The following is a 25,469-nucleotide window of genomic DNA, read 5'->3' as shown; positions in this document are numbered from 1 at the left end:
GCTAACCACCATGCCACCGTGCCGCCCCAAATTTTGGCCATTTACTCTCACTGCTCCCCATTCTATCCTATTCTCAATGAGACATCACCCCTTCTATCTGGAACTTACCCCCTTTCACCACCATTATTCCCTCAGTAACCAATCTAATTCATCCCAATCCCAGATTTGTACATCTCACTTTCCCTCGGACTATGAAGACTGTCACTGCTAAGCCCCTGATGATTAATACTATACCCCCAGGACTGATTGTAGCCCGCCCACTGACTTGGGTTGTTTCTCTCAGTGCAGGAGAGATTGAGTGGGAACATGATTGAGATGTATAAATTCTGAGGAGCAAAGATAGAGTAGACAGGAAGAAACTTATTTCCTTGATGGAGAGGTCAATGACCAGGAAGCATAGATTTAAGCTAAGGGGCAGAAGATTTAGAGGAGATAAGAAGAAAAACATTTTCACCCAGAAGGTGGTGGGAATCTGGAACTCAATGTCTATAAAGGTGGTGGAAGCAGAAACCCTGAAAACATTCAACAAGTGTTTAGATGGCTACCTTCAATGCCAAGGTATACAAAGGTGCTGGAAAATGGGATTAGAGTAGTTGGGTGTTTGTTTTGACTGGTGTGGGCCCATATGGCCTATTTCTCAGCTGTAGATCGCTATGCCTCTATGACATCCCAGACAGAGTAGAGCCAACGTCCAGATGGATGTCTCTACAGCAACCCAAAAAGCTTGCCTGTAATCTCCAGAACGGCTGTATGATTCACTGTAGCCCAATCCCCAGACAGCAAGGACTCAGTCCCTCATGCTGGTCAGACCAACTGTGGTCAGATCAACTGGTTATGGCCAGCACCCTAACTAGGATTGGATGAGCCCCTTGACTGAATGTAGAAGCAAGCCCTGACTGATCATAGTCCCCCTTCACCCCAATAAGAACTGATCCTCTTTGACTTGTAGACATGGCCATATAATTAAAGCACATGCAATACGTCGCTGTTGTGTGCTGCAGCTCTGACATTGATGTAGCCTGGTGCCGTAGCATGACGTGACCAGCCCCTTTTACTGTGCAGTGCTCTGAACTGTGACAAGCTTCCTGCCTATCCTTCTGTGCTGAACAGCAAGGCCAGTGACAACAAAGTCAGCCCAAAGTGAGCGTGCACTGAGAAGCAAGCTGAGAGACCCATGATGCATCCTATGCAGACACATGAGGTACATGTGTGTCCCTGCAGACAAAGCAACCTGGCAGATTTGTTAGCTGATGGTATGTTTTGGCAACTTGCAGCTGCTTCTAAATATTGTGTTAGTAGTAAATTTATTTTCTTTGAGCGACTTTTCAATGCAAAGAAATCTATAACATTTAGCATGCAAACCAGCTCCTTCTCCACTGGACCCTCAGCTATCATGAGGCTAATATATTCTGACTGATCAGTTGTTATAGTTTATGCTGCTGGAAAGGCAGGAAAAGCCTGTTCTGCATCCTCCCTACTCCATGTTCCAGAGTAAGCAAAGCATGACCAAGAATCTAGGCGTCTGTTACTCTGTTGGAACATCAGTGTCTCATGGAACATGTGCTTCAGTGAAAGCTTTTGCGTTGTGGTATAGTTTGTCAATTTCATAATGTTTATTTACCTAGATAGAGGTGTCAAGTGCTCATGCATTTCTGCTGTTGGTGTGTTAGTATCTAGATGATTGACACGTTATAGGACTGTAGCAAAATAGTTAATTAAGGAAAGTAGAGAGTTTTCAATGAATTACTTGTAAAAAATTTTGTGCACCTTTAATGTTTCTACAGAGTTAATTGGTTTTGTGCAGAGTGTACAGTGTGTGAATGGGAATGAGAGGCAAAAGGAGATTGGTGGAGGGGCATCACTTGGCATGGAGGGTACGAGGAGCATTGGGAATGAATGGAGGGGGATATCCTGGCATGGTGGGAATGGCTAAGACCAAGTTAGATCTACCGTACAAAAAGTTCTTTTACCCACATATTAGATCATTGATACCTTCACAGAGTCCCCATGACTCTGAAAATCCAGCATGTCTTCACATCAATAAGACTCCTGCCCACAAACAGTAGATTCTCTGACATTATGTGGTGAGTACTTTTTAAAAAATGAGTGACTGATACACCAACATCATCATACTAACAATACCAGCACCAATTAAACTGAATGACATGTTGTTTTTACTGTGATGAAAGAAATGGCCTGGGTTTTAAACTTCTCTGCTCCACCAGTCACATCTTTAGTGTGAATCCTTCAGTTCAGTCACTAAAACAGTCAATTGCTTTTCTCTTGTGCTACCATCCAGAATAATGGACATTCACCAGGCTTCTTTAATGAACTCTCATTAATCCATTTATTATAAACAAAACTTATTTCTAAATAAGTGGCAAACAGGTGTTAATATCTAGACTATAATCTGGAATTGGAACTACATCTCCTAAATCCCAAAGGCAGGCAGACACACTCACTCGACACAAAAAATAATGGTGTCTACAGGGAGGATATTTAAAATAAAGGACAAAAGAGAAAAACATGCTGCTGTTGGCCAAGCATCTGAAAACTAAAGATATGATGTGATGATTTTTCACAGACCACGAAATTGTGTAGATGATATTGAATTGATGATAGGGATAGACTGATGGAAGGCCTTCAGTTCAGATTGAAATCAAGCAGGATCCGAGTCTTTGAAAGTATCCACATTTCAGCTTTTCAGGGTTTATAAGATAGTCAGAAATACAGATATTTGTGAACTTTATCAGGTTCCCCAAAACCTCCACTAAAAGAGGTAGAAAGACTTGCTTTTTCCTGGGATTTTCTTTCCTTCCTGTCTACTTTAGGTCTGTCAGACAATAAACAAAGTTCAGAAAGTACCAAAACCCAGATAATATTTTTAATGGCAGGTTTCCAAACAGTTAAGGACTATAAATTCCATCTTATATCTCCCTAAAAGCCTTTCTATGTCTTTTCTCTAAAATCCCTTGACTTTCTGTTACCAGCATAGAAAGCACAGCATACATTGAACTGTTAACTTAATTTCCAAGACATCACATGGCAAAACCCATTCTAATCTGGAAAATGTCTAAACATTTCCCTATTTTCCATTTGTTTGCATAGACCATCAATACGTATTCTCAACAGTATTCTGAACCTTCCCAAATTCTAAATATAGTTTTATTCTGGGAGTGAAAGGACAATGTGTAAATCCAGTCTTCTAAGTTACTTTTGTGTAAGGTAATAGCTCTGAAGGGGCTAATGTTAATGCTGTGTTGACTCCACCCAATCTACTGATGTTATAGAAGATCTAATGGTGGAGACAAGGAACTTTACTCTTCCTTTCAGAGGGAGCAGATGTATCTGTACCAGCTCACTACGATCCTAGTCATTATACCTGACCAAACATAGTTTAATTATTGTGATCGTGCAATAAAACTTCTGTGCCTTAAGTAAGTTGTCTTTGTTGGTATATCCACTACCACTAATCACTAGATTGACCTAACTAAAGTAAAACGAGGATTGTTGGCAGTGAATTACCTCAAACCACCTTTAATCAGTAAGACATACAGGTAGGGAGTTAAATACCAAAGGGGCCAGAAGTGGTCATCTGGAAAAATATCATAATTATTAGAATAATGCTGTGTTTATAAAACAAATTGTAGCTCCCATTAGAACGTTTAAATGTCTTATTATGGTAAATTCCACTTCCTATCAAAGGTTTGGAAATTTCTGCAGATTGAAGGATTTGTCAGCACATTACAACAAATAGCAACCATTTATTGATGTACAATACTAATCTACCTCACACCTTTTTATTTATAGACTAAGAAGTTTTGGGAACAATGATTTAAGAAGTGAAGTATCTTGATTGGCTGTATTTGAATGAGATTTAGAAAGACTAAAACTTAATCTTGTTGACAACCACCTTTTATACATGAAATGCTACCAATTCCAACAATTTTCTTTTTGCATTCCAGGTTGCCCTGTTAAAGGCTACCCAAAACCAAGCATCAGCTGGTTGTATAATGGCAAAGTCATAAGCGCAAGGTTAGAAGAGAAACATCGCATCCAAGCTTCACAGCAGGTTCTTCGAATCCCAATTATCACAAAAGAACATCAAGGCAATTACAGCTGTATAAGTCAGAATGAAGCTGGGTCTCTCACACTAAAGGTTACACTGGAGATAGCAGGTATGCTTCTCATATTAAATGACAGTGACGTAAATTATTAATGCGATGCTGCCATCTCACTGCTCAGGGAAGAGCAGATTTGCAGCTCATTCCCTAAACCAAACAGGAATTTGTTTAATTTCCTTGTCTGCACACTGTAAGACAAGCACTAAGAATTTGAGTAAAAAGAAAATTATTGACTTTTAATACCCAACCCCATACCCTCCAGATAGAGTATGCCATGATGGTGAAATATTGAGCAAGCAGTGATGATCAAACATCAACATTATCCTTGCCAAGTAAATGGCAAAATTATATCATGACATAACATTTGACATCCTTTTCCAGTTCCAAGGTGCAAAATAGTAAAATAATTCAGTGTTTTGTTAAAGGAGAACAAAAATTGTCCAACAGTATTCACAACTCCTTCAATATTAATGCAGCCGGTGCCCACATGCACAAAAATCTAGGCAACAATCAGACTTGAGCTGATAATTGATAATTAACATTCACACCATGAGTACCACGCCTAAATTTTCCCTAACAAGAGAATCCAATTGAGTGACGACCAGGCAGGTCAGGAGATGAGTTATTCTGTGCAGGATTCCATCTCTGACCTGTTCTTGTAACTTTAGTGTTTATTATAGCTAGTCTAGTTCAGTTCAATTTATTTCAATTTCAGTTCGATGAATAGTAATCCCCAGTGACAGTGTTGACATGGGTAGAGTCAGCATTGTAAAGAGATTGAATGTCAAGGGAAGATGATCAGATTCTGTCTTGCTGGACGATCATTTCTGCATGTGTACTATTGATCAGGCAAGTCACTGATATCAGAGGCCTTCAAACACAGCGAGTGTACACTTTCAAATAATCTGACTTGAGGGAAGTAGGGAAGGGTAACAGTGCGGTTAAAGGATTATATAGCCTAATGTAAATTCAATATCAATATTATGAAAACATAAGGGGAATGTGAGGAAAGATTGGAGACTAAGAAAACAGAGCAAAACTACTTGAAAGATTTTAATATTTATTATAATTCTGTAGCAGAAATGAAATGATACTGTCCTTTGAGAAACATCAGAAACTTTGTAAGACTGCTTGATGTGATCAAGAAAAAATAGTGAAGATTTCTAGCATAATTATTTGTTTTGTTAAACATTGAGATGTTTTCCATTATGGAGAAGATGTCAGTTTCCATTTCTTTGTGTTAGAATATGAGTGGTTGATTGGTGAACTTATACCATGCTCAGCGCCATGTGGGAATAAAGGTGTGCAGTTTCCAAAGCTGAAGTGTCTGCAGGACAACAGCATTGAGGTTGACAAGTTTCATTGCAAAGACAAGCCTCAACCAGACATCCAGACAGTTCCATGCAATGTGAGGGACTGTCCTCCACGGTGAGTATATAATCTGAACATCTGAAATATCTCACTATTTACTTTTCCTGATAGCAGCTAAACTTAGTTATATGTATAATTTTGACAGATAATCAGTGTTCACTTTTTAGTACATATTCTGATACTGAAACATTATAATGGGTCTATATGCTGAAATATAGCAAAGAAAGTGAGTTGTGCAATATCCTGGCTGTGATGCTATGTTGCTGACTTCACAGATGTTCCCACTGAAAGTGGGTCAAGTTTCACATATATGCATGTCTGAGAGTGCAGTAATTCATACACTAGAGACTCATTAATATTTAGTTGCTGAGTTTTATTAGTTAGCTAATGAGGCTCAACCATTAAAATGGGCAGGATGTTGGCATCGATCCAGATGAGCCTCCTCTCTATTACTCACGGTGGTCCTTCTGCCTGGTCTTGGTGTATGCCTCTGCCCAGCCTCAGTGGGTTCCCCTCTTAACTCCCTGGTGAGTCCCTCTACTCACCACAGAAACTTGTGCCGTCATTCACAAGTGCATCTCTCTATCACTCTCCAGTGGGCTCGATATCCGTTTGGGATTATCGACCTTTATAAAAACATGAGGCCTTTATAATATTTTGATCAAATATTATTGAAAATTCTGTCCAAAGAAAAGGGGCTTGACTTTTACAGAGCCAATCTGATGCAAGAGGTCTATTAAAATGGCAGGTTATACAGGGATGGCAAGTTCTCTCCTATTTCCAACTGATCCCATTTTTCTAGGTGGAGGAAAGGGGGCAGAATGTGAATCATAAAGCTGGGAGATGAAAATTTAGCAGAGCCATTTGAAATTAGCTTTGAGTTCAAACAGACATTATTTTTGGTGTTTCAAAAGCCTTAATCTACAGTGTGGGAGTCACAGATTTATGGAGGAGACCTTAGTGCTCCAGAAGTGTAGTTAGATCTGGGTAATGGCCCAGTGGTATTATCGCTGGACAGTTAATCCAGAGACCAGAGGCTCAGAGAATCATGATGGGCCTCTACCCAACCAACCCCAGCATTCGCACACCTCCAAGTGTCCTCCAGAAACGGCAGGCCCAAACTGATCATGCCCAACATTCCTTGGAGCGAGAATCATTGGCAAATTGTGTATAATGTGAAATTGTTCATTTTGGAAGGAAGAAATAAAGCAGTATTATTTAAATAAACACAAATGAACTTGAAGGACTTTTGAATGAAAACACAGAAAGCTTGTGCACAGGTACAGCAGCTAATGGAATGTTGATCCCTTTTTTCAAGAGGGTTGGAATATAAAGAGTATGGAAATCTTGCTGCTACTATTTAAGGTGCTGGTGAGACCACATCTAGAATACTGTGAGCAGCTTTGCTCCCCTTAAGTATGGAAATACATTGTTTCATTGGAGGCAGTTCAGAGAAGGTTCACTAGGATGATCCCTGATATGGTGGGATTGTCTTATGAGCAAAGGTTAAACAGCTTGGGACTCTTTGGAATTTAGAAGAATGAGAGGTGGTCACATTGAAACATATTGGATTCTTAAGGGACCCGCTAGAGTAAACACTGAGAAAATGTTTCCCCTCATGGGAGAGTCTGGGACCAAAGGGCATGTTCTCAGAATTAAGGGGCACTAATTAAAGAATGAGATAAAGAGGAATCCCTTCTCTGAGGGTTGAGTGGCTTTGGAACTCCGTGCCACAGAGCAGTGGGGGCATAGTCCTTGTGTATATTTAAAGCTAAGATCAGTAGGGGAATCATGGGCTACAGGGAAAGGGCAGGAAAGTGGATGTGAGGAGTGTTGGAGCTCCTACTGAATGGCAGAGCAGACTCAAGGGGCTGAATGTCCTACTCCTGTTCCTATTTCTTGCAGTCTTATAGTCTTCTTCTGGCCTTATGGAATAGCCCTTCACACTTCAGATTTAAAATTGGTCCCAAAGAAATACTCTTCAAGACAAACAGAACAGAATGAGCATTTAACCTGAATTGTGTAAGCTAGGGGATGAGGGCTAGTGCAGTAATGATCAAGATCAAGATCTACTTACAGGGCTGAGTTCTCCATGTGTGAAAATTGGGAAGGGGAAAGGAAACCTCAGACTGTGAATTGGCCATTCATTGCAAAAAATTAAATTAGATTGCATAGAATAAGTACAAAGATCCAGGACTTTGGAGAGAATTGGAGAAGGCACCAAATAAAAATCTATACTGAATAGTTTATGTTAAATGATAATACAATTGTCCGTAACATTTGACTGTCTTTACTGCTTTTAATCTCTGTTTTTGTTCCAGTTTAGTCCAGGAGTTTATCCTTCCCTGGACTAGCCGTTACTTTGATGATGAGGTGAGGTGCACTCCGTACTGAACCTCTTATGAGTAGGAATCTTCAGGGAACTTAATACCAAATGAATTACCTCTTACATATGTTGGGGAGGTGATGGCCTGTTGGTATTATTGCTGGACTGTTAATCCGGAGACCTAGGTAACATTCTGGGGAACGCAGGTTCAAATCCCACCACGGCAGATGGTGGAATTTGAATTCAATAAAATATCTGGAATTAAGAGTCTAATGATGACTGTGAATCCATTGCTGATTGATTGGGGAAAAAACCCATCTGGTTCACTAATGTCCTTTAGGGAAGGAAACTGCCATCCTTACCTGGTCTGGCCTACATGTGACTCCAGATCCACAGCAATGTGGTTGAGTCTTAACTGCCCTCTGGGCAATTCGGGATGGGCAATAAATGCTGGCTAGCCAGTGACGTCCTCATCCTGTGACTGAATAAAAGAAAATCTCACATTTAAGGCTCAGCCATTGAAAATGAAACTTTTACGTCCTAGATCAAATGTAATCAAGTACTCAGCAGATCATGAAAAAGAAGCACATCTGTGTAATATGCAAACTAACTTGCTGCAACCTACCCAGGTACCCGAGCTGGCTTTGTAGCTTCAAGAAGAAGGGAGCAAATTTGAGGTGAACAGCAATGTAGAAAATTCTGGCTCAGCAGCTGTGAGGTCCTAAGTTCTAGTGCAAGTGTAACCTCATTTCAGAGTGTTTGACTCAATTGAGTCAATGTGGACATTTTCATTTGGGCTTATTGATAAATTGTTACATTCGGCAAGGCAATTGAACTCAGAATGGAAACTATCATTAAGTAATTAAACTGAAGTTTATTTAGAATAGCGATGCAAGCAAATGGAGCGGGATTTTAGGACTGGTGATGTGTTCATGTGGCTGACAGCAATCGTGATCAGAGAGAGAAATGTTATATGCGGAAACGGGAATGTGTTAGGAAGGTGACAGAATTAAACAGAATTAGAAACAAAAATTGCTGGAGAAACTCGGCAAATGTGGCAGCATGTCTAAAGAGAGAATAAAAAAAAGTAATTTTGTTTCTATCTCCACAGATGCTGCCAAACCTCCTGAGTTTCTCCAGCACTTCCTGTTATTTCAGATTTTCAGCATCCACAGAATTTTGCTTTTATTTAGAGTTAAACAGGGATTGTGTGTTAGGACATAAGTTGGATAAGCTAAAGAGAGGTTGATTTTTTTGTAATGGATTTTTGCTAGGTGGATTGTAAGCAGCTGGTCCCCTTGTACCCAGCACTGCGGAGGAGGAACACGGCAGCGCCTGGTCAGTTGTCAGAAGGTCACAGCAGCTGGAATACTTGTTGATCTGTCACCTGGATTCTGTGCTCAGTCAGGAAAGAAACCAACAGATTCCCAGACGTGTAACAGGCAACTTTGTTCAGAGTGGTTCACTTCAAACTGGGGACAGGTTTGTACTAGCTATGAAACTTGATGCTAATGGTGATATCTGTAAGCTCTTGAAAATAATGCTTGATTTGTTAACTTTATATTGTTTCTTGCTAAATGGTATTCTGCAAAGTGAAATGTCTGTCACATGCTATATTACTAGGTCATTGAACAAACATTTTTTTAGTTTCTTTGTTCACTGCCATCACATCTAAACCATGGGAGCAGGTCCAAAGTTGGAGAGGTTCAGGTGCCCAGACTGGCAGCAACAAATGTTTTGATAGTGAGAGGGTATGCATTTGGCACCCCCATCATCTTATTAGCAATGCTTGTCAGTCTGAGGCTGGATTATTCTTAGGTTCTATGCTTGTTCTGTTGATTGTATTCCCTCCAGAAAGTTCATCCTTCTGTCCTATTTTAGCAAGCCATTTTCAGAAATGATCTTTTGGGATCGGGGCATCTCCATTGCAGGTGGTCTTCACCAAACCTGCAGCACAAATCTGCCAGCATGGTCAAACAATTTTGAGATTTTTACTGTAATAAAACAAGACACATAGCCAAACCAAACCAGCCTTTCTACCTTTGTATTCACAGCATAGTAAAATTAAACTGTCAAAGACGCTCAAAATTCAACCCAATGGTTCCCAACCAGATTTTTTTTGGATTAACCAACCCTAGACTCTGCGAATAATCAATTCTCAACACTGGTTTGTAGTTTAAACAAAAGATTAATAACTTATTCATAATATAGTAACTTTAGCAGAGCAAATTTAAGTAAATTTAATCTAATTGATATCTATGTTTAAACCCAATAACCTTTGTTTTCAGCCCCATTCATACAAATGGCAGACAGACAAGCACAATTAAGACATAAATAAAAGAAAGTAACAAAACTGGCCAAATTATTAACATAGTTTATACAATGTGTTGTTCCACAGGCACAAATGATTGTTTCTTAGTTGATTTTCTGAAGATTTTGATCAGGTCCACCTTTTTAACTCAATCAGAAGCAGTTAATAATACTTATAACTTAGTTTCTATTCTCTGAACTTCCGATAGCTGATAATGGCAGGGAGCTTTAAAATCTTTATGCTGTCACTTCAACAGCCAAACTCCATTTCAGAGAGAAAGCACAATCCAAAACCTAGTTCACTGTCTGGACTGTCCGTGTCAGACTGACTGTCTCCCCAGCACTAGATCCCAGTTGTCATTCAACACCTACTCAAGTATAAGATCTCTTCTAGACTTGCTGGAACCAATCCCATGTACTGACCTTGTTAATCGCCAGCACCTATCATCTGTTTAAACATACTGCTCTTCCCCAGTATCTAAGTGTCTGTAGAACCTTTTGATCAAGTACCAACCTGTAATTAACTTCCAGGCCAGGCCATATAAACAACCTACGCTCGGTTCGCAACAAATGACAACACCTCCCACTCCCTGGACGACATGGCCATCCTGGGCCTCCTCCAGTGTCACAATGATGCCACCCGAAAACTGGAAGAATAGCACGTCATATTCCGCCTTGGAACCCTACAACCCAATAGTCTCAATGTGGGCTTTATGAGCTTCAAAATCTCCCCACCCCCGACCTCATCCCAAGACCAGCATCCCCCTCTCGTCCCCGCCTCCTTGACCTGTCTGTCTTCTCTCCCACGTATCCTCTCGCCCCACCTCACTGACCAACACCCACCCCACTCCCTATCTACACTCACCTACTAGCTTCATCCTCGCCACCTTGACCTGTCCATCTTCCCTCCCACCTACCCGCTCCTCCCTCCTCACTGACCAACCCCCATCCCAACTCCCTACCTACACTCACCTTTACTAGCTTCATCGCCGCCTGCTTGACCTGTTCGTCTTTTCTCCACCTATCTGCTCCACTATCCATCTTCTATCACTGCCTCCCCACCTCTCTATTTATTTCAGAGCCGCCTTCCCCCCTGCCACCATTTCTGAAGAAGGGTCCAGACCCGAAACATCAGCTTTCCTGCTCTTCTGATGCTGCCTGGCCTGCTGCGGTCATCCAGCTCCACAACTTGTTATCTCAGACTCCAGCATTGGCAGTTCCTACTACCACATGCAAACAACCAGCAGCTTACTTGTTCCTTTTAGCACAATTGCTGTCCACAGTCCAAAAGGAGATTTTCAGCCCGCAGTTCTCAGTTCTCAGCTCTGAAGAATAAGATAAAACTAATGAAAAGTCAGCAAGGGGTCAAACACTACATCTATTCTGTGGTTAATATTTCTAGTGAGCTATGTTAAAACCTATCGCTCAAGGAAGATATGGGAACATTCCCTCTGTTATAGCTGAATTAGTGTTAGGATAGCTGGACAAAAATGTTCACACATATGCCTAAGAGTCCTTCAATTTAACTTAAAAATACATGCAAGATGGCTCAGTGGTTAGCACTGCTGCCTCACAGCGCCAGGAACCCAGGTTCGATTCCAGCCTCGGGCGACTGTCCATGTGGAGTTTTCATGTTCTCCCTGTGTCTGCATGGGTTTCCTCCAGGTGCTCCAGTTTCCTCCCACTGTCCAAAGATGTGCAGGCTAGGTGGATTGGTCATACTAAATTGCCCATAGTGTACAGGGATGTGTAGGTTAGGTGGGTTATAGTGGGATGCTCTGAGGGTCGGTGTGGACTTGTTGGGCCGAAGGGCCTGTTTCCACGCTGTAGGGATTCTATTCTATATTCTATATAATAATCCAAGCTCTCACTGTACAGACCAACAAGGAAATTAGATCTTCCTGGTAGTACTGACTAGGTTACTGAAGGATAACTAAATATTAGATGTTGGAATGATTTTGTGGAATGGTACAGGAAGTTTCCTTATTAATGTTTCCATTAGCCTAGAACTAGTTTATTTGACTAATAACTGTGATAAATAATTGAGCTCTGCTGTTTAAACCTTTATTAGCTCTGGCTATGTATATTTCTTTAAGCAATTAGCATTTAATTTTTCCAATCTCTCTAAACATATCGAAGTTAGGTAGCCTGGCATTTTAACATGCCGGCCTGAAATGACGAGTATTCTTACAGGGCTAATCTTTGTAGTAAAGTTTAAAAAAATGATTTGCTTTTTAACTCTTGAACTCTAGTTTGTTTCCATACTTCTAAACCGAAAGCCTAATCCAGTATGCCTGAATTTAACAGATTTAACCAGTTCTTTGTAATAAATGAAATACAATTGAAAAGTTAAATGACTAAACATGGGGATTACTTATGGCACTTTAGCTAGATTGCAAACAAGCAAAAGCACTGAAGGAGAAAAGGCTAATTATTAGATCGGAGTCTCTGCCTCATTTAAACAGCATCATTCTGCAGGCAGCAGTATTAAATTAGGAAATGTTATTTATTCACATAAACCATCAGAAGCTGGAACTCCTGAGATTAGAGAACCTAACTTGGGGCAATGATTATGCTTGACTTCAGATCATTGATGTGTCAGAGCTTTTGGAAAGAAGACAGCAGATACATTTGATGATAGTTATAGCTGACACTAAACCATGAACCTATAATTAACTCTTTAGTATTAAATATGTTAATGGAATTACACACTGCGTGCACGAATGATTTGCTGAGCTTCACATGAAATCGACCATAATATTCCTTCTTATATTTTTGACTGTAATTGCACTCCTCCTGTGCTCTAACTATCATATGATTCACTCAAGTTCAAAATACTAATGGCCAGGGAAGGAAATAAAAAAAATGTGCACTCTTAAGTAAATTAAGAGACATTTCAAGGACTTATATTCACACCTGATTTGTTTCATTTCTCACTTGTGAAAGGGGAAAAGAAATTGAATTGCACAATTCTTGGTATAATGGAGGATATGATTATTTTTGCCTGTAGTTGATTACATTAGGCCATCGATCAAGAATCCAGTCAGTCGCTACCAGTAAAATCTAGTTTCCTTGTTTGCCTGAACAGTGGGAGCTCCCGTGATGCCAGCTGCTTCACATCTATTTTTTATATTAACATTACAAAAGATCCTCGGGCATTTCTGTAAACATTTATGTGCGGTATCTTAACACAAAGTTAAAGCTAAGCCATAATCCATGCCTCTTTCTGTTTTGCCACCTGCATTGATTTAATCATTGTCGTATGTAAAAGTCAATTTGAATTTAATCATTTCATGCAGTTGTGACTGAAATGAAATGAACTATTACCCACTTGCAGGTGATCCTAGTGTTTTAAATTGCAGATTGAAAGGGAATATTGTTCCCCTGGTGTTTCCCAATCACATAATTGCACAGTAGAAAAATTCCATCACCGGCTCTGATTCAACAACATGTTATTAATTTCTTTATGGAGCATGTCTCCAGGATTCAACAGGTAATGATCAAAATAACTGTGGCCTTCATTCAGTGAACTACAAAATATCAGGGATATTGACTTTTCTCAAAACATAATACTAACCTGGCGTTATTCAGTGTGAAATTGCATCCTGGACCTTCATGCACTCATTCGTTGAATGCATTAGGATCTTAGACTCCCATTCATTGACCCTGCAGTGAGCTCAGCAAGATCCCAAACTTAGCCTCAATAGCCACTACAGTGGTATTCATAAAGGCAGTCAGGCTACAGCAGTGAGTTATTTTGACTTGAACAAAGTAGTGAAAAAGGTTTCAATTACCTTTCTCATGAAGATGGAATTGTTTTTCAGTCTATTTTCTTTATTTCCTGTGCCAGACCAAGAATGGGACGTAAAACTAACATACTTATTCTATAGGTGCCACCAAGAAGTCAGAGTGTTGACAAGCTGAAACTACAAGGAAATGAATCAAGTAAAATTCTTCCAGTGAAGCACATGATTTTAATTAGCTTCTATCACATTTGCTGCATCTGTTTTTTTTTCCCACAAACAGCTTTCCAAGTCCACAGGTTGTTGCAGGAATGACTTGAGTTGTTTATGCATGAAAGTTAATGTGTAAAATACGGAGCCTGGGTTTCAGGTGCATTCTAATATAATCCTGCACAGCTTGACTGATCACCAAGCCATTCGATAAAACATAAAATTAAGTCACCCACCCCCGCCACCACTCACTGAATGTTAAGTAAAAGCAGGCAGTTCTTTGATTGCTACTGATACATCTAGCTTCTGAAAATTGTGTCATGTCAGTGAAACCTTTAAACATTTCCAAACCACAATACTCATATTACTTGGCTTCATGTCTTTTGGGGTACATGTTTGAAAGTTTCATGAAATTAGCTATTACACGTCTAATATTCCGTAGTAACCAGGGAGCTTTTGGACACAAACACACAGAGGAGATTGATCTCTATTGCCATTAATATGATAACCTTTCAGTCACTTTAATACTTCTGGATGGACAGATTATACATTGAGCTGGGATCACGCATAAATGGAAGGACTGAAAGAGGAGGAATCTGGCACATCAGGACAATGAGGGCTAGGAACACTGGCTGCGGGAGATGGATGAAGTGGTTGGGTTGGATGCTAGGGAGAGTCAGTACAGGGGGCAGGGACAGCTGAGGAGAGTTTGCGTGGGGTGAGGGGACTCTTGAGAGTTGTGGGTAAGGGAGATCTAGGCAGAGCAGGTGGTGTGCCAGGTTAGACTGGGGTGGGGAAATGAACCAAAGAACTGATGATAGTTAGGCTGTGGAATTCTGAGGAGGGGACCTAAGTGGGCCAGCATCCCAGGAGAGTCAGGGTGCAGAGGGAAGGGAGAGCAAAGGGAGGGCTTGTGGAAGGTAGGATTGGAAGTTAGTGCCAAGTAAAGCAATAGAGACAGATGCCAGGTACACCTAAAGAGTTAGAGCTTTCATTTACATATTTATTAGTTGGCTCAGAGAATTCCAGCTTCACGTGGTCTTTGGAGAAACCTTTCAGAATGTAACATTGAAGCTTAAATGGGCCTGGATCCAGTTCCCAGCACCTGAACCTAGTGAGGAAACTACTGCTCACCCCTTGGCTCCTCACTAATGCAGCTGGCCTCTGGTTATATGTCTCCATAATTAAAGATACTTCCCAGGGCTGTCAGTAGTAATTAGAATTACAGAAGCTGGAAGCATTCCCAGAGGTTGCTGCCTTTAGTGATTTGTGTACTCGTGCAACCAGATCACTTTGCTCCTCTACCTTTACATGCTTATTTTGCAAATATGTGGCCACATTCTTCCTACCGAAATGTACAAAATCAATGCCATCCCTCCAATGCCTTAATGAGGGAATGTTGCACTGTAAGAGGTGCTGTTATATGGATGAATTAAAGGTTTTGTCCTCCCTCTCTTTTTTCCACTATAATTATTTTCATACTAAACTGCAAAAGATTCTCAACTAAGAATGGAAAGTATGGATTTCTTGAGTTTTTTTGTTTACTTTTCATGTTAAAGGCAATAACAGTTTGAGCAATGTGAATCATTAGGTTAAACTGTGGCTTAAAATGTTCTCTTCAATAGTGCACCAGCCATTGTGTGGGCCTGAGGCTGGGAATCCAACGTCGTCATGTTTTCTGTCAGTCACAAAATGGAACCAAATTACCCTCCCAGCAATGCAGCAGTAATACAAGGTACCTTAGTCTCAATTTGTAATGAGATTCTTGTGACAATGCAAGATAACACATTTGGCACCAAAATATAGAGTGAATCATTCAGTAGTCACATGACAAACCATCCACGCGATGCATATTTTAATGTTATCTGACAGATTGCCGAAATTTAATGGGACCAATGCGAATTTTTTTTTAAATCAGCCAAAACTCCATATTCTGTGCGTCAATATTCAAACAGATTCTAAGCTGCAGTTACGCAAGCAAATATTTTACATAATTTCTCAGCTATCAAATTATATACAGTGTCATATCTTTGGAAGCATTATTATTTGCTGTTATGCTATTTCCTCATGTAACAGATGAATAAGGTTTATCATACGTTTTAAAGAAAAAGAACTCTTCTCTGTCAATCTCAGAGTTTTCTGTATTTTCTCATCTTGAGGCTCCTTTCTTTCACAAAACTTGAAAGTGTGACAAGGGACCATCTATAGACCTTGAATCTTTAGTTGAGTTTAAATTATGCCCTAGACCTGGGATGTTGACCTTATATTCTTGAGCATCTCCGCTGGTTCACATTAGTCTGTGGTCCCTCACTGAGGTCATTTCTATTTACAGGTCACACCTTAAAACCATGTGTATAAGTTCACACAAAGCAATGGAATCTTTTCAGGAAAGTAAATGCAAATGTGAAAGTGAAACATAAAATGTAGGAAATGCATAGGGGATTGGTTGATAAGTGTAAGAAAGAGTTAATATATCAGGTGGGACTCAATTAATGCTTGGGAAAAGATGGTGGGACAGTAGTTTGGGCAGTGGTTTTTCTACCTGAGTTCAAGTCCTGCCAGGTAACTAGGGGAAAAAGTAGCCATCTGGTTGCTGGAAAGGTCCCATGGGAAGTAAATTAGAATTTCCTGAGTTCCTAAAACTTCGCAAAAAAGATTGTACCTAACTTTGTACTAATTAGCAATTGTGCTCAGTCTGAAGATGCAGAACTTAATATACAAAGAGTGGCATAGCCCAGAATAGAACTGAAAATGTGTTCTGCTTTTATCATAATGTTCTCATGAGTACACTTTGCTTTTAGGCCACATAGCAGACGGAACTGTACCTCAGATCTTTGTACTGTTCAATGGCGCACTAGTTCCTGGACATCATGCACCTCTTCCTGTGGGAATTATGGTTTTCAGTCCAGAAGGGTGGAGTGTGTACATCTGCAAACAGGCCAACAAGTGAGAGAACAATTCTGTTCTTGGAAGCAGAGGCCAGTGAACTGGCAGAGGTGTAACATCATCCCATGTGAAAAATGTAAGTTCCAACTTAACAGCAAACTAAAATTTAAGAAAAGGACATATTTAATCTGACATTTATGCTACTGACAAATTATAAAGGTGAAAAATTTCATGAGATGGTAGAATTTGAGTGCACAGCAGATATTTGCTAGAGCTAGATAGAATCATGAAAAGCATTCTTGTCTTCTGTTCAGGAGAGGCTTTGGATGCAATTTAAAGCATTCCCTGGAGAAGGCAGTTTTAGGGAGAGTCCATTCACTGTGTCTGCCCAAGAGAGTTGATGCCACCCTGAAAAACTGCAACATGACCCATTGACGAGCTCTTAATGAGCCCATTTGAAATGAATCCATCTGTTTTGGCCTTCATTGTGAATTGGGCAAGATCGTGAGATCAACCACCCTAATGAGCGTGCTGATAGGAATAGCATTGAAGGAACCATCAGTGCGCGATGACAGCAGTCTGCACTGTATAGGAAATGCACTGCACCAACTCACCATGGCTCCTTCAGCAGCACCTTCCAAACCAACAACTACCACCAACTTGAACAGTAAGGGCAGCAGATGCACAGAACTCCAACAGCTGCAAGTTCCTCTCCAAGCCACACACTATCCTGACTTGAAAGTATATCACTGTTCCTTCACTGGATCAACATCTCCGAAACAGCATTGTGGCTGTATGTACATCACATGGACTACAGCAGTTCAAAAAGACAGCTCACCGCCACCTTCTTCAGGGCAATTAAGTCAATGGGCAATAAATGATGGTTTAGTCATCAATGCCCACCTCCTGCAAAAAAAAACAAAATCTGAAGACTGGTATAGCAGTTAACACTGAATCAGAGATAGTAGGAACTGCAGATGCTGGAGAATCCGAGACAACAAGGTGCAGGGCTGGATGAACACAGCAGGCCAAGCAGCATCATTTTGTTGCTTTGGACCCACTCACCTCAATTTCTGACCCAGAGGATCTGAAGGTACAGCTAGGCCTGTATGAGGCTCAAGACCACGAGAGCATAATGACAGTTCTGTGCAGCCTAACAAAGATGTGTCAGTGGGGACTCAGTATTAGAGCAACATCTACTACAAAGAACATAAACTTTTATTGGTCAGATTTATTGGTGTCCGATGAGAAGCAACACTATTCCTGTCTCCAGAATTTCTAAAAATGACTGTTGAAAGTTAATGATTGACAGGAGTCTGCACTCTGACATTTTTTTACTTGAATCACTGAAAGCCAACAGGCAGATAGAAATTCTAACATGAGAAAATTCAAAACGGTAGAATCAATTTTGGGCTGTTGCATGCAAGGAACATATACGTTATGAATCTTCCTTACTGAATCTCTTGAGGGAAAGATTGATTTTATTTAAGCATTTTAGTGCAAAATTGGGAGTTTAAAATTATTTGTCCAAACAGCCTGCCTACCCTAAGCATTTTGAGGACATGAGCCATGTCTCCTTTCATCCTATTTCTTCAACGGAAGGGTTTTAGACCTGCCTTGAAAGCTTCAGAATAATCTACCTTAATGTTCCATATAATGTCTTCAGTGCATCAATATCCGCTATAAATATAAAATGAAACAAATAACTGTGGATGTTGGAGATCTGAAACACACGAAAACAGAAATTGCTGGAGAAACTCAGCACATCTGATATCATCTGTGGAGAGAAAGCTGAGTTACAATCCTCGATGAGTGAAATATAACTACAACTGCAGACAATAGGGTTAATCTGTAGTTCACTTCTTCCAGTGGGAAGGCAGCCCCACTTCCAATCCTCACTCCCACTGAGCGCATCCACAATAGGTAAATTTCCCCTTAATACATTCAACATGATTTCACGAGTAATCCACATAAAGTTAAAAGAATGACCATCATCTTCATATCTGATCAACTTTGTTTCACATTAATTGAACTTTTTCTGTGAATGACCAATGACCTTGTGTGATAATAACAAATTTTACTATTGTCTAATTGTTTTGTTTTTCCTCACCCACAGCGGAATGCAGAGACACAACCAGATACTGTGAAATGGTAAAGCGACTAAAACTGTGCCTCCTGTCCCAATACAAACTGCGCTGTTGTGAATCCTGCAGGGACATCTAAAGATTATTTTTCTATAATTTATCCCCTCACATTGAAAGGACGAAGGGTGTGGGTGGGGGAGAAACTCGCTTGAAGTGGTTGCATTGTTTTCAAATTTCAACAGCTCCCTCCGTTTTCTTTTGGAGGGGCAAATATTTCTGTGGCTGCTTGAAGAGAGAATCTGCATCTGAATAGGAAAAAAATCTGACAGCTGCCATTCTGGGTGTAGTAGAGCAGGTACAGTATCTTTAGACACAGTCCCTTCATTACCTTTTTGTACATTGGAAGAATGCTTCAGCCATTTTGACAAGTGCTATCAATAGCACTGACATGATGCTGGATGACAGTTGTTGTGATGGGCTAGTTCTAGAATGAGCCTGACTATCTTTCTTCATCTGTCAAAGCCCCAAGGAAACTGTAAATATGTTCCGCTTTTGACTATTTTGAGGGAATTCTGCTCAGGCCCTTTATGGAATATTGCAACAAATCCAACTTTATGTTAGATACCCAGCAGGTACCCTGTTGTGACCTTGAAGGATAAACAGGAGCAAATGTACTTCAACATGACAATTGATGTTGGAACTTACCCCTTGAAAGTGTAAGGGAAATGCAGTATTGTCGAGAGAAAAGGATAGGAGAATATCCTATCATTTACTTCTCTCAACATCTATCTCAGATCAAAACCAACTGGTCAAGTAAGCATTATCTAACAAGAATTTTGGATTCTGTTCTACATGAACGAAATAGAATCACAGCCCTGAATTCAGCTGGAGATTGTCTGACTGAAATTAGGTCAGCAGACTGGGAATTCAGGAACAATTTAAGTGCATAAGAAACAAAAATCAGCACTGATTAATTATTCAGTGTCAATATCTGGAAGGTAAATGCAAGAGGCAGTAATGACTATTCACATGCATCTTCTTGAAATAATATGTTCAGTTGTTTTTTTTTGGGGGGGGGTGCGGTGTCAGCAATATTCAGACATAAACATTACCCTATCCCTTTGCTCCTTCCAGTTCATTGGAGGTTTATTACAAAGTTCTTCCTGTTCAATTGCAATCACTCAAGGGCTTCCCCTCCTATTACAAAATATCCCAACATTCTATCTTTCTCCCATTTCCTTTTTATGTTGTGTTTTTGATCTTTCAAATAAGATTGTGCCAGCTAATCTATTTAAAGTAATATGGAAATAAATCAAGGGTGATGTGAAAGAAAAAAAATGTAAGGGTATGAAATGTACTGCCTGGAAAGGCGGTGGAGAGAAATTCAATTGAGAGGAAATTGAATGTTTATTTGGATAAAAATGGTGTGCCGGTTTATGGGGAAATGGCAGGAGACTGGCACTAGATAATAGAACCAGTGCAGGCACAATGGGTTGAATGGTCTTGTTCTGCATCATAATGATTCTATGGACCTGTTATAGCTAATTGTTGAATTTCAGATATGGATTGGAGAATAGGAACAGTGCAATTCATTTACTTAAAGCTCCATTTTGTCCCAGTCATTTCCCCTTCTCAGTATACTATAGCCCCAGTACCAACCATTCTCCAAATCTTTCCTCCAGCCAATCATCTAATCAACCAACTGTTTCCCTACAAGGAAGGGAGATATGGTGCCTTATCTTGACTTTATTATTGCCATTAAACAGGTAAGTGCCTAATCTTGGTTGACATGGCCTTTGTCTCTCTGCTATACAAACTGTCCTATGATTCAGTTATGTAGTAACAGCAGCAGGTACAAATTTTAGGGAAATCTCCTACCCTCTGATCTATTCACAGAGACATAATGGAGGAATTCAAATAAAGAGAAGCCTTATCAGCTACAGGTTGGTTATCACAGTCTGCTATGAAACAACACAATTACTTTGTTCTGGGGCTTAGGGTCATCAATGAAGCAAAGGTGGTTGAAGGATATATCTCTGAGTGATCTCACAATCTCTGTGTCAATGTCATTAAGCTGTCCAAGCTATAAATCACATTGAAGAAATGGCCAATCAGGAAAGGAAGAGTATAACCAAAGTACTCTTAAAAATGTTACACAGTGAAAAAGAGTTTGAAACATAAATGTGGCACAAACTTAGAAGCTTAAAATTAGAGGTTTTTGTAAATTAATTATTTAAAATCTCAAGAAAATCTAGTTATTAATCATAATAGAAACATTTAACAACATTAACATATTCTGTTAGGCATAGAAATATTGCTGAACAATAAAATGAAGTTAAAAATCCAGTTGTACGCAATTATAAAAGATAGACAATACTAGGTATACCTCACAGGGTTTCCAACAGTGATATGATAACAGAAATGGAAAATTCTTGCATACAGTTGATTTATTTGATTGCTGGATCTAAGGGCATTTGGTACTTTATAATCCACAGCACCACCTGTGGCAGAGTAGTGAGTGATAGACTAGCTTCACATGTTAATCTATACTTGTGCTAATTCCTTACATTGTGATCACAGTCAAAAGAGTTGGTTAGTGGTGGTGAACACTGACAGTTCACCATTAAAATAAAATCCAACAAATTCCCAGGTATTTATATTGTTGACCTTGCTTTTATCTCCTCAAGCCATGTACCATTTCCCAGTCCAGAATGTTTAGAGTATCTCTCGTGATTGTCGTTTTCTTAGTGAGCAAGTGCCTTGCTTTCATTTCCCACTTCTCTACAGATGAAGAATTCACTTTAGATGGGGAAACGAATGGGTTCTCAGCTACATCCAATAATCTCTTTATACAGTGCATTATGTGATTAATCACATTGTACTGCATTAGTGCAACATTCATGGTTCAATGTTCATGGATTACATACAAAGTCTCTGGAAACATACAGATACTTTCTCAACAATTCAATCTAAGGCATTATTCCACACCTTTGGAGCAGGTAGGGCACTACCACTATGCCACAAGTGCCGTCTTCTGGAAATATATAACAATAGGTAATCCACGTACACAACCAAGTGATTCTGATACCATGTTAAGATGGATGTAGATGGTCTCTGATTCGGTCAGTGTAGTTTGCTGTTCTTTGTGTATAATATATGCATTGCTAAAAAAAAAATTAAAATCCTGCTTACATGAATGGATAGAATTTTCATGCTGTTTAACAGTAATTGTGAGATATATATATAGGCTTCTAGTCACAGGAGGCATCTTGATGTGATCAAGTGTAGGTTAATAATTATGACCTGGCTAAAAACACTGACCAGGCTATTTACGACATTGTAATTTAAAATTTAAAGAAAAATTATTACCACAGCTTTATGCAGAATAGAGCAGCAGTTCTTCTTTTCAGCAAAGGTGGGTCTGAAATCTAAGCAACTTAGATCTCTAAATTTATGTATAGTTTAAGATATGATCTTTGTAAAATAAGCTCCGTATCTATTTATTAGAAGGTTATGTTGAACAGTGCAATATACTTCTAACTGTATTTTATCTTGTCCAGAATATACTATTTTGGGGGAAATTTCTTGTAACCAAAGCTTTTTTTGTTGGCTATATTTGCAAAAGAAGTTGAATTTTTCATTTTAATAGCACTTCCATTGAATACTCTTTCATTTATTTGTCTTACACTGCACTGTGAAGGGGTTTCATTCCCAACTATTGGGGTGTGTGAAATAAGCGATGCATTCTTAACATGTTGGGGCTGGTGTATTAAAATCAAAATGATTTTCCCATTAATTCCAGTTGCATTCCTTCTAATGACTGATTCACCAGTCTAGTTGCTATGTACATAATATGTTTATCCTATGTTTCCTCTCGGGCATCACTGCAAATAAGTAAACAGTCTATGGTAGAAAACGTTCCCTGATATTATGGGAAGAATTTGCTTATTTCACTAACGAGTTCAATTCGGAACATTTGGTTGTGTTTTACTACGTGCTAAAAGCAGATAAATCATGACTCAGATATCAAATGTAACATTTTGTGCTTCTTATCCAACTGTACATCCTGGGTGTAGTCCTAGACTCATCAGTTGTTTGTTTTCTCCTAGAGTAATTGTGAATGTACATCACATTTTATTCTGTGACAAAGACCCAGTGATACATTTTCTGAATGCAGTGTTACTGGATAAAGTCTGATGTTACTTACCAGAAGCCAATGTATGTAATTTGTTTTGTACCAACTCTACTCAAGTATAATATTTATTTAATTAAGCATTTCATTTTTCCTCTCTGATTTATGTAAAAATCAGCATTTAAACACCAACATGAAAGTGTTGAAGCTCAGCTAGCAGTTCTCCTGATTCTTCATGGCACAAATTTCAATGCATTCACATGCACAAAAACTGGTTTTAATTCCCAAGTGACTGCAACTTGCCTTGCTGCAGGTTTAATGGTGATGGGTCATGGGACATACAGGAAACTCCCTCCTCCCTGAAGATAGATTGGTAATTTTAAGTATTGTATACTTTAGGTATTTTAAGAATTGTAAGTATTAAAACCTCAACTTTAACTGGTGGAACAATGCTGCCAAACCCAGGAATAAAGGTTACAATGCACCATGAACTCAGTAATGTAGATTCTGGTACCTGTTACCCTGTTGTTTCCTGGTAGTAGTTGCATTGGGGGTGGATAGTTCAAAATTTTGGATCAGACTTTGCCATGCATTTGAGGGGGGGTGCGCAGTAATTGAATTAGGCAGTGACACTTTATACAAAGACATTTATTGAAAAAGATCTCTCACATTTGGAGATAGTAATTGCATATTGTTGTATATCCTAAAAGAGGGGAATGAATGAAGAAAGAATGGGAGTAGAAAATGGTAAAGGAAGAAATAGCATCAAAAAAAATGATTTTTATGTTTCTTTTGATTTGTGGCTATAATCTGAGAAGGAAAATATTTAATTATTGGCAAAGAAATATTTTGGTCCAAGAAAAATTAAATCAATCTGCCACTTGATGCATTTAGATTACTAATACAGCTTTAAAATAACAATATTCAAAGAGGTTTACAAAAGGAAAAGCACACTTCACATTACTTCAATCTAAGACAGCAATGTCAACTATTAATTGAGAAGATAGGTGGTGCTTAATAATAAATGGAAAATAGGACAGGAGCTGGGTCTGAATGCCCAGAGAGAAAAAGCTTCATAGCTTAAAGTCACTGGATCATTGGAAACAGATGTGCAACTGAATTTGCATCTTAAGACTATGCGAAATTCTTGACACGCAAACCTATTTGTGAGTTGTCCAGAAACTACCAAATTCTGAGAGGAAAGTCCCCTGCTTTCTGGTGGTCTTCAAAGTTAGGAACTGTTCTGCATTATATAACCAGATACTAATTGAGAAATGTTATACAAATTAAAACACAGTCTAACACCTGTGATAATACAACTGACAACCCTATACCCTGGTCCGAACCCTAACTACCTTCTGATTTGACCTGATCAGCCCAGCCACCCATGTTTCCCCTGACCCAACTACATTCTCCAGCCAAACTAACAAACTCGACTATCCGCTTACTCTCCCACTCCTTATTAACTATATCCCAGCAATTTACATATCTCACCCACGTAATTCATAACCCACCATATCCCTTTCCCATCTCTCTCTCCAAAACAATCTCATCAATCTACTCATTGATGTGTGCGTCTACTCATGCATTCAATAACAATAAAAGACTGATCCTTAAACTTATCACTTGGCAGCCAGTGCCATTAAAAAAAAAAGTTATCTTTTAAACTGGGATAGTAGGAACTGCAGATGCTGGAGAATCTGAGATAACAAGGTGTAGAGGTGGATGAACACAGCAGGCCAAGCAGCAGAGGAGCAGGAAGGCTGACGTTTCGGGCCTAGACCCTTCTTCAGAAATGGGGGAGGAGAAGGAGATTCTGAAATCAGAACGTCAGCTTTCCTGCTCTTCTGATGCTGCATGGCCTGCTGTGTTCATCCAGCTCTACACCTCGTTATCTCTTATCTTTTAAACTGATCTTCTTTATAGGTCTCAGCATGGGTCCTTGTGCTGAGAGAGATCTTCTGTATGTTGTATCAGAAGTTAACATCTTTTTAGAAGTATCCAGGTAACCACATTGGTTTCTGACTGATCAGCATGGATTGCAGTAGTTCCAATGCTGATCAGAAAATTTGGATTGATATTTTACATTCTTTAGATTCCACAAGAGTTGTTTTCCATTAAACAGATCATTTAGATTAGGGCTAAGTGGCAAGATGGGGTTGGGGGGGGGGGGGGGGGGGGGGGGGGGAGGTGTTTTTTTTTTTCCCCCCCCGTGTTTTTTTTGGAGAAAATCAACTTTTCAGAAAAAAATTTGTGTTTTTTTTTTTCGTTCTTTGTAAAGGC

General features: G+C 39.5%; 1 protein-coding gene across 1 annotated transcript in view; it reads left to right on the top strand.

The window, feature by feature from the left end:
• LOC109921924 (ADAMTS-like protein 1) overlaps window positions 1-23,281 on the top strand; it is a 499,722-nt gene extending 476,441 nt beyond the window's left edge. The window contains exons 25-30 of the mRNA XM_048595307.1: window positions 3,966-4,178; window positions 5,369-5,552; window positions 9,096-9,303; window positions 15,710-15,819; window positions 16,886-17,106; window positions 19,087-23,281. Of these exons, the coding sequence (XP_048451264.1) occupies window positions 3,966-4,178; window positions 5,369-5,552; window positions 9,096-9,303; window positions 15,710-15,819; window positions 16,886-17,106; window positions 19,087-19,193 (1,043 nt within the window). The 3' untranslated portion in view covers window positions 19,194-23,281. The remainder of the gene's footprint in view (window positions 1-3,965; window positions 4,179-5,368; window positions 5,553-9,095; window positions 9,304-15,709; window positions 15,820-16,885; window positions 17,107-19,086) is intronic.
• The last annotated feature ends 2,188 nt before the right edge of the window (window positions 23,282-25,469 follow it).

This window comes from Rhincodon typus, chromosome 3 (genome assembly GCF_021869965.1).
Source record: "Rhincodon typus isolate 14 chromosome 3, sRhiTyp1.1, whole genome shotgun sequence".
Taxonomy (NCBI): Eukaryota; Metazoa; Chordata; class Chondrichthyes; order Orectolobiformes; family Rhincodontidae; genus Rhincodon; species Rhincodon typus.
The sequence above is the reverse complement of the archived record's forward strand: the minus strand, read 5'-3'. Positions and strand labels throughout refer to the sequence as shown.